The sequence below is a fragment of the Borostomias antarcticus genome (genome assembly GCF_949987555.1).
Source record: "Borostomias antarcticus genome assembly, chromosome: 11".
Lineage (NCBI taxonomy): Eukaryota > Metazoa > Chordata > Actinopteri > Stomiiformes > Stomiidae > Borostomias > Borostomias antarcticus.
This window is the reverse complement of record NC_140244.1, coordinates 10,407,950-10,421,960: the sequence shown is the minus strand read 5'-3', so window position 1 is coordinate 10,421,960 and position 14,011 is coordinate 10,407,950. Positions and strand designations below refer to the sequence as shown.

Here is a 14,011-nt window from a genome sequence, read left to right as displayed (position 1 = left end):
CCAAACAAACAAACCAAAAAAAAAAACATCTCCGCTAATGCCCGGCACCGTCCCACACCCATCATCCACACCCTTTAACCGAGCCCCCGCCCCCTGGTGGGGTGTCCTGCCCCCCTCACTTCTTGTTCTTCAGCTGGTTGGCCAGCCAGTCCAGGCCCTCGTACAGGCCGTCCCCGCTGGTGGCGCAGGTGGCCTGGATGTACCAGTTGCGATGGCGCAGGGAGTGCAGGCCCAGCTTGTCTGTGATCTCCGCCGCATTCATGGCGTTGGGCAGGTCCTGATGGGAGTCGGACAGAGGTCAGATTTAGGTGTGGTGTGGAAGCATCACATTTCTTAAGAATTCACAAATGTTTTCATCCATCCATCCACTCTTTCACTCCTTCATCCGGGGCAGGGAAGGTAGTGATGGGTTTAGTTCTGGCTTGACTACAGGCATTTTTGCCGTGACATAAGAGGAATGGGTTTGGTTTGAGTGGTCTGTTCTGGGTTCGGATCATGCGAGGTTGATAGTGTATGTGGGGGAGGAGAGGGCGGTCTTATCTTACCTGCTTGTTGGCGAACACCAGCAGAACAGCATCTCTCAGCTCATCCTCCGCCAGCATCCTCATCAGCTCCTCCCTGGCCTCATTCACCCTCTCCCTGTCGTTGCTGTCCACCACAAAGATCAGACCTGAGAGAGGGAGAGAGAGAAGGGGGGGGGGGTGGGCAGGTTGGAGAGTGAAAAAGAAACAGTGTGGAGTGTTCAGGAAATGTGTTTCATGCTCAACATATCTCCTCCCTCTAAAACCTGAGCTAACAAAGGATTCACTGTGTTTGTAGTATTTTGTCAATGTAGCTCACCCTGTGTGTTCTGGAAGTAGTGTCTCCAGAGCGGGCGGATCTTGTCCTGGCCACCCACGTCCCACACTGTGAAGCTGATGTTCTTGTACTCCACCGTCTCCACATTGAACCCTGGGAAATGGTGCCCACAGCCAAGACAACCATACATATTACAGCATGGTACACATAAGCCATAACACCTACATTAAACCCCTTACTGGCTTTATAGACAATATAGACATTTCTAGACACGTCAGTCTTCTGAGGACGTACCAATGGTTGGGATTGTGGTGACTATCTCTCCCAGTTTGAGTTTATATAAGATTGTGGTCTTTCCTGCTGCATCGAGTCCCACCATTAGAATCCTCATCTCCTTCTTCCCTATCAGGCTCTTCAGCAGATTCCCGAAAATGTTCCCCATGATTCAGACAGTGATCTTCTCCTTGTTGTGAATGCGTCACGAGATTCGGTTAGGATTTGACGGCAGCTCCCAGCGAATGGCTAACTGGAGTTCAACAGGGCCTTGCTCGTCCAATCAAACAGTGGGGTTGGATTAGGAGGGATGTCTGAAAGGCAGAGAAGACAATTTAGTTGAATGTGGATTGGTTGTGTCAAGGAACACTGTTTATGCAGACAGAGATTGGTAAATATACTAACAGACATGGAGCGTAATCCTAATTTTGATCTAAAACGGATGATAGTTGTGCCAGACCCTGCCTACATCCAATGATCTTTTAGTGATGTCAACTGATCACACTCTAAAAATGCATTTTGTATAAGAAGCAATCATGGCAACTGTGCAGTCACTCACGCGTCTGGCAGCTTGTAAATCACACCCACACTCCCTCTTTTCAAGTCAAAAGACCAGACCTCTGTGAATCATTCATGGACTGTTTGAGACTAGTGATTAGTGACATACCTGGGCCTACATGAAAGACCTATATCCATGAAAAAACGCCATGCATATTATTAAAAACACAGACCAGTACACCCGCATGCCTACACTACAATAATCATATTCACACTGAGAGGAAGCAACTATGGTGGTGCCATGACTCCAGGCTGGAGCACAATCTGTTCAGCTTTGTCTCTCCTCCAAATCAACCCCCAAGAAGACTCGCATAATAATCAAGCCACAACCAACACACTGCAAACTCCAAACTGGAAAAGGCCTAGCAACCAGCTGACAGTATATGGAGGTTGAAAGCCGTGGAAACATCTGCAAGATGGATCTACTCGACTACTATCTTGAAACAGATCTTGAATCTTTTATGTTAAATAGCTCTTCGTAGTATAACTGGTTTAATATACAATATTAAAACATCTAAACTTATGTTTTATTAAGTTAGCCTACAAAGTGAGTGAAGCCAAATTTTCCAGCCCCTTCGCTTTTGGTGCCCTGTCCATGGTCCTGCTCGAGAGTCACTATCTGCTACTCACCCCTGTTTAGCTAACGTTACCAACCATCAACCTAATAGAATCGTATTAAAATAAGACCCTATTGGGCATTGTCCCCCCCTTAAAATGAGACGACCTTCACGTCCGGTTATTCAAGGTGCCCGTGTTATTTCACCAAAGCTCGATCGTCCAGTTTTGATGTTTAACGTAGGCTACAAACCAAAGCATTGACGAAATGACTTTCAAGTCATCCGTTACCATCGTAGTGGACTCCACCACGGCCTTTGCCGGTCCATGTAAAATGGTAGCAAGAAAGATAGCCAGTTTACCAAATCTGACCAACTCCGCTTATTGTGTTATGAAGACTATCATAAAAAAAACATCCCAATTATTTGCAATAATGTGTAGCCTAAGCATGTTTCAGCACAGAACGTTCATCAGACAGTGCGAGCATATCCCATGATATCCACCCCCATTCATCGCCATCCCAGCCTCCAGCAAGTCAGATCTAGGCCTACATAACTGGAAAAATCGAGAAATTATATGCATCAGATCACGTGTGCATTGAGAGAATTTATGATATCAAAATGAGGTCCCAATTGTATCATGTTTGTTATTATGAAGCTATTAGGTGCCTCTCCACTTACCTCCAGCGCTAACGAGTCGCATTCGGATGTAGCCTACAGTAAAAAGAAACCTCGCGATATGTAGTTATAGACCCCCCGCGAATCTCGCGATAATGAAACACTTTAAATAGTAGCCTAGCCTACACCTTCATTCTGACCACATGGAATAGGCCTAACCATAAACCAGCTGATACATGTTTTCATACAGGTTCTTTGGCACCTTCATTTCCCCTCTCAATTGAAAATGTAACATAATCCACGATGCTGCAAACCCATTTCAATGCTGGCAGACAGACAAGATAGTGTGCTAATAGAGCAGACATTATATATTTGGTCCTATCTATGGCTCTACTTATAGTCAAACAGGTCACAGTGTAAATATGGCATGATAATATATGTTTGCTGAATGTGTGAATACAGTGTTGTGTGTGTGTGTCTCTTTAGAGGCTCTTATCAACTTTTGAATTTTGCTTTGAGGAGTAGGCTATTGTGACAAAATTCACATCCTCCATGTCAGGCAGGCATCTGAAGTCAGGAAAATCAGTTTATACAATCAGTTTACAATATATGTCTACTAAAGTGAAATTCTCCAAACAGTCTCCATAAGGTATAGCTGTTGAAAGTGGCAGAGCTGTTGAGTGGACTGCCCCCAAAACAACTAGACCAGGTGAAGCCTGGTTTATGGGCTGGTGCCAGCTTGTTTCGCTTCAGGACTGGTTAGTAGGACGGAACCAGCCAGCTATGCCATTGAAATAGCTGTTAACTGAAATTACATGAAATCTAACATCTGCTAAATTAAGATAGGTCTTGTCACTTGGACATATCAGTTCAAATGCTTCCAATGCTAATCCAGAATAATAAGACCCTGATAGCCAGTTAGCCCATGAGCTCACAACTAGCAGCAGCTTCCATAACATTAATGGTAGCTTTTGGTAGCTAAAGCAGTTACACCGTTTATTCCTGTAACGTTAGCTATTTTGCTGTTGTTGGTTCAACTGCTGTTTCTCTGAGATAAATGGAGGAGAACTCAAACTCGCATTAGCAGCAAAACAGCTAACATTACAGGAATCATCGTAAAGTTAGTTGCAGATGTCTGGCCTGCTCTTCCTACCCCTGTGTTTGTTAATCCAGCACAATAAGACCATGAAAGGCAGTTAGCTCACACGCTCCCTGAGGTCACAACCAGCAGCAGCTTCCATAACATAATGGTAACTGTCAGTGGCTAAAGCAGTTAGCTAACATTACAATGATGATGAGATCCTGAATCTTGATGATTCCTGTTACATTAGATATTTTGTTACTGTGAAGTTTTTAAATAAAGCTATAAAACAACAAAACAAAGTTTAGACCATTTAGTGATCTTATTAAACCAGGCCATCCGGGTCCTGAACTGCCGCCCTCGTCCCATTCTGTATATTTTTTGCATTTAGTAGAAAAGTAAATAAAACACCATTATTGTAGTTACATTTTCATAGGCTACTTACATAACATTTCACTTCAAGTTATACATGTATAATTGATCTTTGTACTAGCCTATGACACCAAATAAAACTGATTTGAACTGAGGGCTTTTGTCCAGTCTTGCTACTGCTTGTACCACAAGATGGCGATATAACATAAGAAAAGTAATAGACCACCAACATGGAACTAATCTTCATTCCTAGCTTGTTTCTCTTCAGAACTGGTTAGTAGGATGGAACCAGATAGCTATTGCCAGTTAGCTCACAAGCTCACAAGCATGGAGGTATAATATAATCAAGTAGTAGCAGCTTCCATAACAGAACGGTAGCTGTCGGTGGCAAGCAGTTCTACATCGGGAGGCTACGCCCCCTAGGGATTTCGCTCCTATTCCCTAATAAGGCTATGTCGCTGAAGAGTGACAAGTTTACAGCTTCTTAGAGTGCACTAGAGTTGGAGTTTAGAGCTGCCTAGACCACCAATGTTTTACAGCTATGTTAGCAACGAGTGTTGTGTTTTTGCAGACTGCAGATTAACTAGCCAAGTTAAGATAGCTAGCTAATGTTAGCTAGTGCTAACGTTCGCTGTATGCAGTTTTGCCAATACCCGACCGTTGTAATCGTCAGAACAGCTTTTTACAGCCTGTGCTCTAGCCCAAAAAGTTCAACTTTTTTCAACTGAAAAAAAAAAGCCTAGAGCTCATAGTGCTCATACAACTCTCGTCTCTATAGCACCCTAGACCTCATTACCCATTGTAAACAACGAGAACAATGAGGTGTTGGTGGCCTTCCACCTTAACAACAAGGAAGCCAAACATGCTGCGCCGAACCAACCTATCTCGGCGTGACACTTGACAGGTCGCTCATGTTCCTCCGATTCCTCGAGTCACTGCGCTAGAAGTTAACAACTGGTGTGGCATTGAAGAGGCGACTGGTTCGGTCAGGCTGCGTATGGCAGCCCTAGCCCTGGTCTACTTGACCAGTGAATATTGCGCACCGGTGGTGTGTCACAGCGCTCATACCCAACTCATTGATCCGCCTATCAACGAAGCTTGTGCATCGTGAGAGGATGCCTGCATCTCACTCCTGTGGACAACCTTCCCATCCTTGCAGGAATCCAGCCCGCTGGCCTCCGGCACACAGGAACCACAGCTCATCTCGCCTGCCGGGCTGTGGAGCCTAACCACCTGCTCCTCGACAGGCTCACTGAAACAGCGGAGCCCCCCCCCCGGCGTCTCAAGTCGAGACACCCTTTTGTGCCTGCTGCCGCATGGGATCTCCTGTAGCAATGCAGAGATCTTAACATCAGCGAGGCAGGATGGCCGGCCACACCTGGCGTGCGGAGTTGGAGGCAAACACCTCCAGACTCTGATTTCATCCCGGCCGCCGCCAGTATGTACTACAGCTGCCCCTAGAAAGTAGGCCTATGCATTTTGCACACAATATGCATACATTGCGCCTTGAAATTTGCCCTCATCCATTGCAGTCCATAAAGCGACAATCGTCTATTGTCGCGACTTGCACATGTGATGTAATTTCCGTTGTGCAATTGGATTGTGGGTGAGAATAGCCAGAAAAGTGTGCTGGCTTGCATACTGCAAAATACGACCGGATGTAGTAGTATGTCCTGGTATTTTTTCCATACTGCACAAGAGTACCTGGCTGCAGCCAACCTCCGCAAGAGGTGCCTCCGCAGTTGACAGGAAATCACGTGACCTCTGCAGTTGACAGGAAATCCGTTGTTTTTTGTGAGCATGCGCAAGAGGCACCTCCACAATTTACAGGAAATCATGTGACCTCTGCAGTGGACAGGAAATCGGACGTTGGTCATGAGTTAACTAACGTTAGCTACCAATTGCATTACGTTAGCTAGATGGCCAAATAGAACTCCAAGTGTATCTCAATTTTTTTGTTTAACATTCAGTAAGCCTTTACTGGCTACATTCAACAAGAATAATTTTGAGAAGAACTGTGATCCTGAAAAAGACTGTCTCCTATCACTTCATAGGAGAAACAGGCTGCTTACAAAAAGGCTGTTTTTGCAACCTCCCTATCACTAAGTCCCCCTCCCCCTCACATCAATCCCAACAATACAACAACTCCCAATAACTGAGTTTGTGTTGATGTTTCAAAATTAGTGATTTGTGCAGGGTTTTAAGATATATCTCCTGCAGAAGTGACAGGCTTGTGCTCAGATGAGGAGCAGGCCTGCTGTCTCAGCTGCTCACATTGATTGTTCCCTCTCAACACAAACACAACAAATTCTATCAGCAAGTATCAAACCATAGTCATCTGTCCTGCAATTAATGTAGCCTACTGTTTTTATCATTGACATATTCATCAAATCCTTAAAAATAAAATCCTGATGGAGACTTTGCAGCGGCAATGGCAATAATTACACTCAATGTTAATAATAATCATAATCATAATAATTACACACATAATAATTAGGCACATTGCAATGGCAATGATTACACAAATACAAATACACGCATGTGCAACATAGTAGTAGCAGCACTCACCACGATATGCAATGTTTAAAACACAGTACTCAGTACTCTAGCATTGATTGTACTCGGCTCGTTACTCAAATATACAATGTGTGACATTGTAATAGCAGCGTTCAGACACAAGTGTCCAGTGTTTAAGTTCTCAGTACTCAGTACTCATAGTAATGATTGTGCTAGGCTCATTACCCAATAATAACAGTGCTCAGCCTGTTACTCGATACTTATCTCAATGTTCAGTGTTATAAGTGATCAGTATACAGTACTTAGTGCAGTCTATGCAACAGTATGCTACAGGTCACTAGTGTCCTTTGTTCAGTAGCCTGATTGCCTGGTGAAAGAAACTAGCTGAAACCCATCAATCACAACTGTCTCATGACTGTGGACTTGGCACACATGGTGTAGCTGACCCCACATGTTGACGGACATGGCTGCATGAGAAGAACTAGGTCAGCTACAGTACTACTCATAACTCTACAACTCTTCGATGACGTCTAGGTCCTCTTTGCAGTCGCTCGAGGAGTCGAGCCCCATGGGTTCATCGCTGGGGTCGATCTCTGCCTCCATCATGGCGATCTTGAGGATGTCCATTGGAGGCTAGTTTAAGAGAAAGAAAGAGGGGAAAGAACAGAGAGAGGATAGGATCTGAGTAAACAAGTCCCAAATGTCAAATGCACTTTTTCAAGTTGCCTAGGACTTCCATCATTATACACAAATCAACTTGAACTTGAACACGGTTCCTAATGTCACTGGAGAGAGAGAGTGCTCACCTGGCTTGCTGTCTTGTCTGCAGCCACTGGATGGTGGGCCTGCAGGGGCAGGGGCTGCGACAGTTGGGTGTGGATGGGCCTGTGTTGGGGGCCTGCTGGGGTGTGACCAGGGGCTTGGTGGGGGTCCCCGGGGTGGAGGGCTGGATGGAGGGCCCCCCTGAGGCAGACGCATATTTTTAACCATTACATTCATGTTGTCTATCCATGTAAATAAACCAGTACAGTGTGTCCGTTTATTGCTCTACATCAAACATACCATGCCTGGTCTCACGGCCACATCTACTACTCTGTTCATGCATGACACAGATCGGCACTATGCACAGAAAACAGTATTAGTATTGAGGAATAAAATAAAGTGGGAAACCAAGTTCTCCTATGCCAGTGTATCTCCACAGCTGACTAGTGCGGGGCACTGACGTTGCCTCTAACTCATACGTGCCTAACAAAATAAAAGTCCCCAAGGTGTATTCACAATCTGACCGTTACATTAAATTTTTCTTAAATACACTAAATAAAATGAACGTAATCATACAATAGGCTACTCGCCAGCTAGTGGTAGCCCACTAACCTTGGCTGTCAGGCTAGTAACGTCAACTGCGTGCTACACTGGTTGCACGCTCTGGGAGTTAGCCAGACTAGTTCCCGATAGTAAAACTGTCCAATACAACTTCCAATAAAGAAGAAAACATCTCCCTAGCATCCGACCAGCTAACTACAGCTGCTGCCAATTAGCGAGCTAATGTAACGTGATTCAAACAGTTTGTACTCAAACGATATCTATTTAAAAACTCAATTAAACTAATTCATTTACACAAATATTTTAATAACTGCTTAGCTAGCTACATGACCTGCAACAATGACGCAACGAAACATCGCTAGCTAACGTTAGCTAAATGCTTAGAGCCACTTGGCATAAAGTTTGATAGACAACACTGAATAAAACCTTAGAAAAGACAACTAACCTTGTCTTTGTCGCAGTATCAGAGGCTTCTCGGCAACAAGTGGACTAATAAAGAATAAATAAAGAATATCTTATCTTCTTCTTCACTGGAATTAATGGCGGCTCGCAAACAACAAATATCTTCTCTTATCTGACTGCACCATGGAGGTATAATATAACTGGAGACGGCATTGAAAATGGCTGCCTATTCATTTCAATGAAAGTTGCTCACCGGCGCATGAAGCCATTTGACGTAGTGGCCAAAGCCCGGTATTGCAAGTCATGTCACGGCATGCGGCCCAAGAACCTTATTTCCCATGTTAGTGGATGATGATAGATAGGGCTAGAAAAGGAAAACAAAATTTTTCTGGGTATCATTCAGCATCAGAGACCAATCTTATCAATATAAACTTTTAATTCAATGGGGTTTTGGGGTTTTTGAAGCCACCAATACCTGTATCGAGCCATTTAAACATGTGCTGTGCACGAGCCTCGGGGACCCGCTGGTCGCGCGTTCGTGAGTCCTGCGAACTCGGGAAAGCACGTGACCATAGGAAGACCCGCCCTACTCTGCCTCTGATTGGATAGGAAGTCATGTAATGACGTCGCTAACATTTGCTATGCTTTAGCAATGAAGCTTATGATCATGCTAATCAGAACGTATGTCTATGATGCAAATTATCATGACATGTGGTTACTTTAGGACATCGTTGGAAAAGATCTAGAGGGTAAGTGGGTCAATGTTGAATAACTTAGCTAACATTATCTAATGTTACATTTCTTTATATTAACATCAACTATATTGATAGGCTAGGGAGCTATGCTAACGGTAGCTAATGCTAACGGCTTAGGGTTAACGTTAGTTAATGCTAACGTTACGTTCGGAGGTCTCAGATGTATTTCAATTTTAACATAATGTTGAGCATGATCAATGTGACATTGTTCATACATTGATTACAGTCTGTAATCTTGTCTGGCATTATTTAGCTATAGTGGGCTGATGCTACTATAGCATTTGCCACATTATACATCAAATTAATCAAGCATAGTGTTATTACCTGAAGGCATTATTACCATTGCAAGTAAGCATGCCATGTATATGCCATGCCTGGAAATCAAATTAATAGTGTAATTATTCCCCATCATAGCTCATTGTACACTGATATAATCATTCTCCTTGCCTTTGCTAATACTCATCTCTTTTATCAAACTTTGTGCTAGGAAAGAAATCTGGCTGTGATTCGTCGCTAGTGCTCATCCAGGCTGTTGTCATCTCCCGCCTGGACTCCTGCAACTCCCTACTTGCTGCCATCCTGCAGCGTTGGCCATCAGACTCCTGGAGAAAGCTGCTGCTGACCTGGTGTTCAACAGCCCCATGCTCTTCCACAAAACTTCCCTACTCTGTTCTCTGCACTGGCTCCCTGCGCTGTCCCATCCAGTTTAGGACTGTGGTTCAAGCCTACAGGGCAAATGAACAGCTCCCTCCGACCTCCAGGCTGTGGTCAAGCTCTGCTGCCTTGAGGTGATTGGTTCCCCAGTTGCTCCAAGCCCCCCTACGGCAGATTGTAACGGCCATGGCTTTTTTCTGTTCTGGCCTCACAGTGGTGGAATGAACTGTGCACTGATGTCAGAACAGAGCCAATAATACACACTGTTCATAGTGAGCCTAGTTATTATTGATTAACTTGGACTGTTTCCTCTCTCCTTGTCAGTCATTAAAATATGTTCAGTGTTTCACAATACTGATGTATAACATTTCATTATTTTGTCTCAGACCATTTCTGAAACAATCATCAGTGTCAGTATACATTTCCCTCCAATGTTATTGCTTGCCCATTTTTAACCATTTAACTACTAGACTGTACAAACGAATTGCACAACTATAGTATTTTCTAGGTATAGCCTACTTCTCCACTTTCTCTTAATGTTGGTATGAAATGGCAGTCAAACTATGCAATGATGTTCCACACTGTTTCCACCCAAATTCCCAACAAATGTGGCCACCACACTGTTCAGGACATTCACAGGTCTTGCTCTCAGGGATCGGTAAAAGAAAGGGACATGGTTCCTCCATAATGTGCTAAGGCTCTGCTTAGATCAAAGGCTTGGTCATCAGAAAATATCACAAAGACAGTGATCACAAAACAATTAAAAACATGTCACCAGTGTATGCCTTAACCCTAGTCAAATTTCTAGTATGTGTGAACCATATACATGGCAGTAAACAGATCTTGAGTCATACAAACTGGAGGATGCTTGACCCATACAAACTACTTTAACTCAATTTCAATAAACAACTCCAAAATATGGCAGACAGAAGAGCTGAGCAGACTTGGTAGATGACTGGATGATCTTACAGAGAACCAAGGGAAATTGACTGGTATTAATGCTAAGAGTAATGAGGGATGAGGTGCAGCTGGGCAGAGTGGAGACAGGTGGCAGGTGATGCAGGAGATGGGAAGGTGAGTAGGCAACAACCAAGCATGAACAGGAACTGGACCACTGGCTCCCCTTGACTGTCCAACCCATCCATCAGCGCCAGCAGAGTGGACACGATAGAGCCAGAGAGAGAGAGACAAATGCAACGCAAGGTTAGTTTAGTTCCAATCGCCCATGTGCAACATCAATCAAGTACGCAGCCAAGCTGAAGAACCGAGTTACATCAGAGGCGGAGCGAGGCGGTGGCTCCGTGACAGACAGGCCTCACCTGTGTATCTGGTCCTGTCTGCTGGAGCATACTGGGGCCAGCCGGTCTATCTTGTGGAAGAAGATGAAGGAGGGTCTCATTAGGTTGACCTTGGGAGAGACCAACAAACAGCCATCACAAGCTCTCAGTCAACACTGAGGATGATGGTCAGGTGTCCTGTCCAATAATTATACCCCCCTCCCCCCACCGCCACAGTTGCCCCATTGGCTAAAAGAGAAGGCAGAGCTGATTATGTGTTCTGATTCACCAACCCACTTGCTAAGGCAGTCAGCTCCTTTCCTTATAGACACCTTTGTGTTTCCCTGCCTACACTCGTTAGTCTGCACCCGCGCCACTGGGGTCTTGCCTGTACTTGGGGGACTGTAGATCAGAGCACTACACATCTGTAGGTGGGGGGGGGGTTGGGGGGAGTATGTGAAAAACAGGGACTTCACAAGACAGCTCAAATTAGACAAGACAGCTTAAATACGGCTGGGTCTTCATATGTTTACTGGAGCAACGTACTGTAGTGTGGTCTCACCTAGGAGGTTCTTCTATCAGGTGATCGAACACAGAGGGGTTGCTCTGCTTCCTGTTCACTGACTGAAAAAGCAATCACAGTGGGATTTAGTGACATCATTATGCACATCAGGAATTCATTATCTCATCTAGTCAGTCAAAAAATGATTTTGTCCTCACCAATAGGTGGCGCCTCATATCACTGCATTTATCTTTTAAAACAGCAAACACTATGTGTAAATAAGGTTTTAAACTTCATCAACATCATTATAAATAATCAGCCCCTATGGCTGGATACAGGCGCAGCAGAAGTGGAGGGTGACAGTACTAGGTTTTTTAGCTGGCAGGTGCCCGTCAGGCTCAGTGAATATCTGGTTGAACTGGTTTAAACTCTGTCCTCAGTATTAGTACTGCCCATGTGCACAATTGATTCGCTAGCTTTTCATTGGGATAGCTGGTGGCAGTGTTCTAGAAAGGTGGTCATGTGCGTTCCTAAGTCAGAGGACCCGGGTTTGAACCCAGTGTGGGCAAGTGTGGTGGAATCAATACACCTGTTACAATCGCAGGAATTTTATGGGAAGGAAGGGGCTTCTTTTTTCTTTCTTTTTTTAAAGGTTTTGTACCTTCAATATTAGACACTTAAGCAAACAGAAAAACACAAAACACAACTATAAAAGGCCTGGCATGGTTTAAAGCCCACTCACCACGTCAAGGTGCAGGCCAAGAGTGGGGACACGACAATCACTAACAGACAAACCCTGACAAATACACATGTAAAGACATGTAAAGAAACACGTAAAAACATATAGACTATACATATAGGAGTAGGGAAGTTGTGTGGAAGAGCATGGGGCCGTTGAACACGGGATTAGCAGCAGCTTTCTCCAGGAGTCTGATGGCCAACGCTGCAGGATGGCAGCAAGTAGGGAGTTGCAGGAGTCCAGGCGGGAGATGACAACAGCCTGGATGAGCACTAGCGATGAATGACAGCCAGATTTCTTTCCTAGCACAAAGTTTGATAAAAGAGATGAGTATTAGCAAAGGCAAGGAGAATGATTATATCAGTGTACAATGAGCTATGATGGGGAATAATTACACTATTAATTTGATTTCCAGGCATGGCATATACATGGCATGCTTACTTGCAATGGTAATAATGCCTTCAGGTAATAACACTAACTATGCTTGATTAATTTGATGTATAATGTGGCAAATGCTATAGTAGCAGCAGCAAGCATCAGCCCACTATAGCTAAATAATGCCAGACAAGATTACAGACTGTAATCAATGTATGAACAATGTCACATTGATCATGCTCAACATTGTTAAAATTGAAATACATCTGAGACCTCCGAACGTAACGTTAGCATTAACTAACGTTAACCCTAAGCCGTTAGCATTAGCTACCGTTAGCATAGCTCCCTAGCCTATCAATATAGTTGATGTTAATATAAAGAAATGTAACATTAGATAATGTTAGCTAAGTTATTCAACATTGACCCACTTACCCTCTAGATCTTTTCCAACGATGTCCTAAAGTAACCACATGTCATGATCATTTGCATCATAGACATACGTTCTGATTAGCATGATCATAAGCTTCATTGCTAAAGCATAGCAAATGTTAGCGACGTCATTACATGACTTCCTATCCAATCAGAGGCAGAGTAGGGCGGGTCTTCCTATGGTCACGTGCTTTCCCGAGTTCGCAGGACTCACGAACGCGCGACCAGCGCGTCCCCGAGGCTCGTGCACAGCACATGTTTAAATGGCTCGATACAGGTATTGGTGGCTTCAAAAACCCCAAAACCCCATTGAATTAAAAGTTTATATTGATTAGATTGGTCTCTGATGCTGAATGATACCCAGAAAAATTTTGTTTTCCTTTTCTAGCCCTATCTATCATCATCCACTAACATGGGAAATAAGGGTTCTTGGGCCGCATGCCGTGACATGACTTGCAATACCGGGCTTGGCCTGAAAGCCCATGGTGGCTTCAATGCGCCAAGCTGATCCTGGGGGCTTGGACTGCACACTGTCATTCACGAAAAAGACGACCGTCCGGTTTCCTGTCAACTGTGGTGGTCACCTGATTTCCTGTAAATTGTGGAGGAGCCTCTTGCGCATGCTCACAAAAAAACAGAACGGATTCCCTGTCAACTGCAGAGGTCACGTGATTTCCTGTCAACTGCGGAGGCGCCTCTTGCGGAGGTCGGCCATTTTGTCTGCAGCCAGATGCATCTCATACTGCATGTGGCATACTATGTACTGGGACATCCTACAGTACAT

General features: G+C 44.4%; 1 protein-coding gene across 2 annotated transcripts; it reads right to left on the bottom strand.

The window, feature by feature from the left end:
• Positions 1 to 115: 115 nt before the first annotated feature.
• arf3b (ADP-ribosylation factor 3b) lies at positions 116 to 1,240 on the bottom strand (the record flags this gene model as incomplete). 2 transcript variants are annotated; one of them, XM_084445847.1, is made up of 4 exons in its annotated part: positions 116 to 277; positions 546 to 670; positions 841 to 951; positions 1,093 to 1,240. In XM_084445847.1, 4 exons carry the CDS (start codon positions 1,238 to 1,240, stop codon positions 116 to 118), a joined length of 546 nt encoding a protein of 181 aa, XP_084301973.1. The 2 variants fall into 2 exon arrangements, with proteins under 2 accessions (XP_084301973.1, XP_084301974.1); XM_084445848.1 differs by lacking the exon at positions 841 to 951.
• Between the last annotated feature and the right edge of the window lie 12,771 nt (positions 1,241 to 14,011).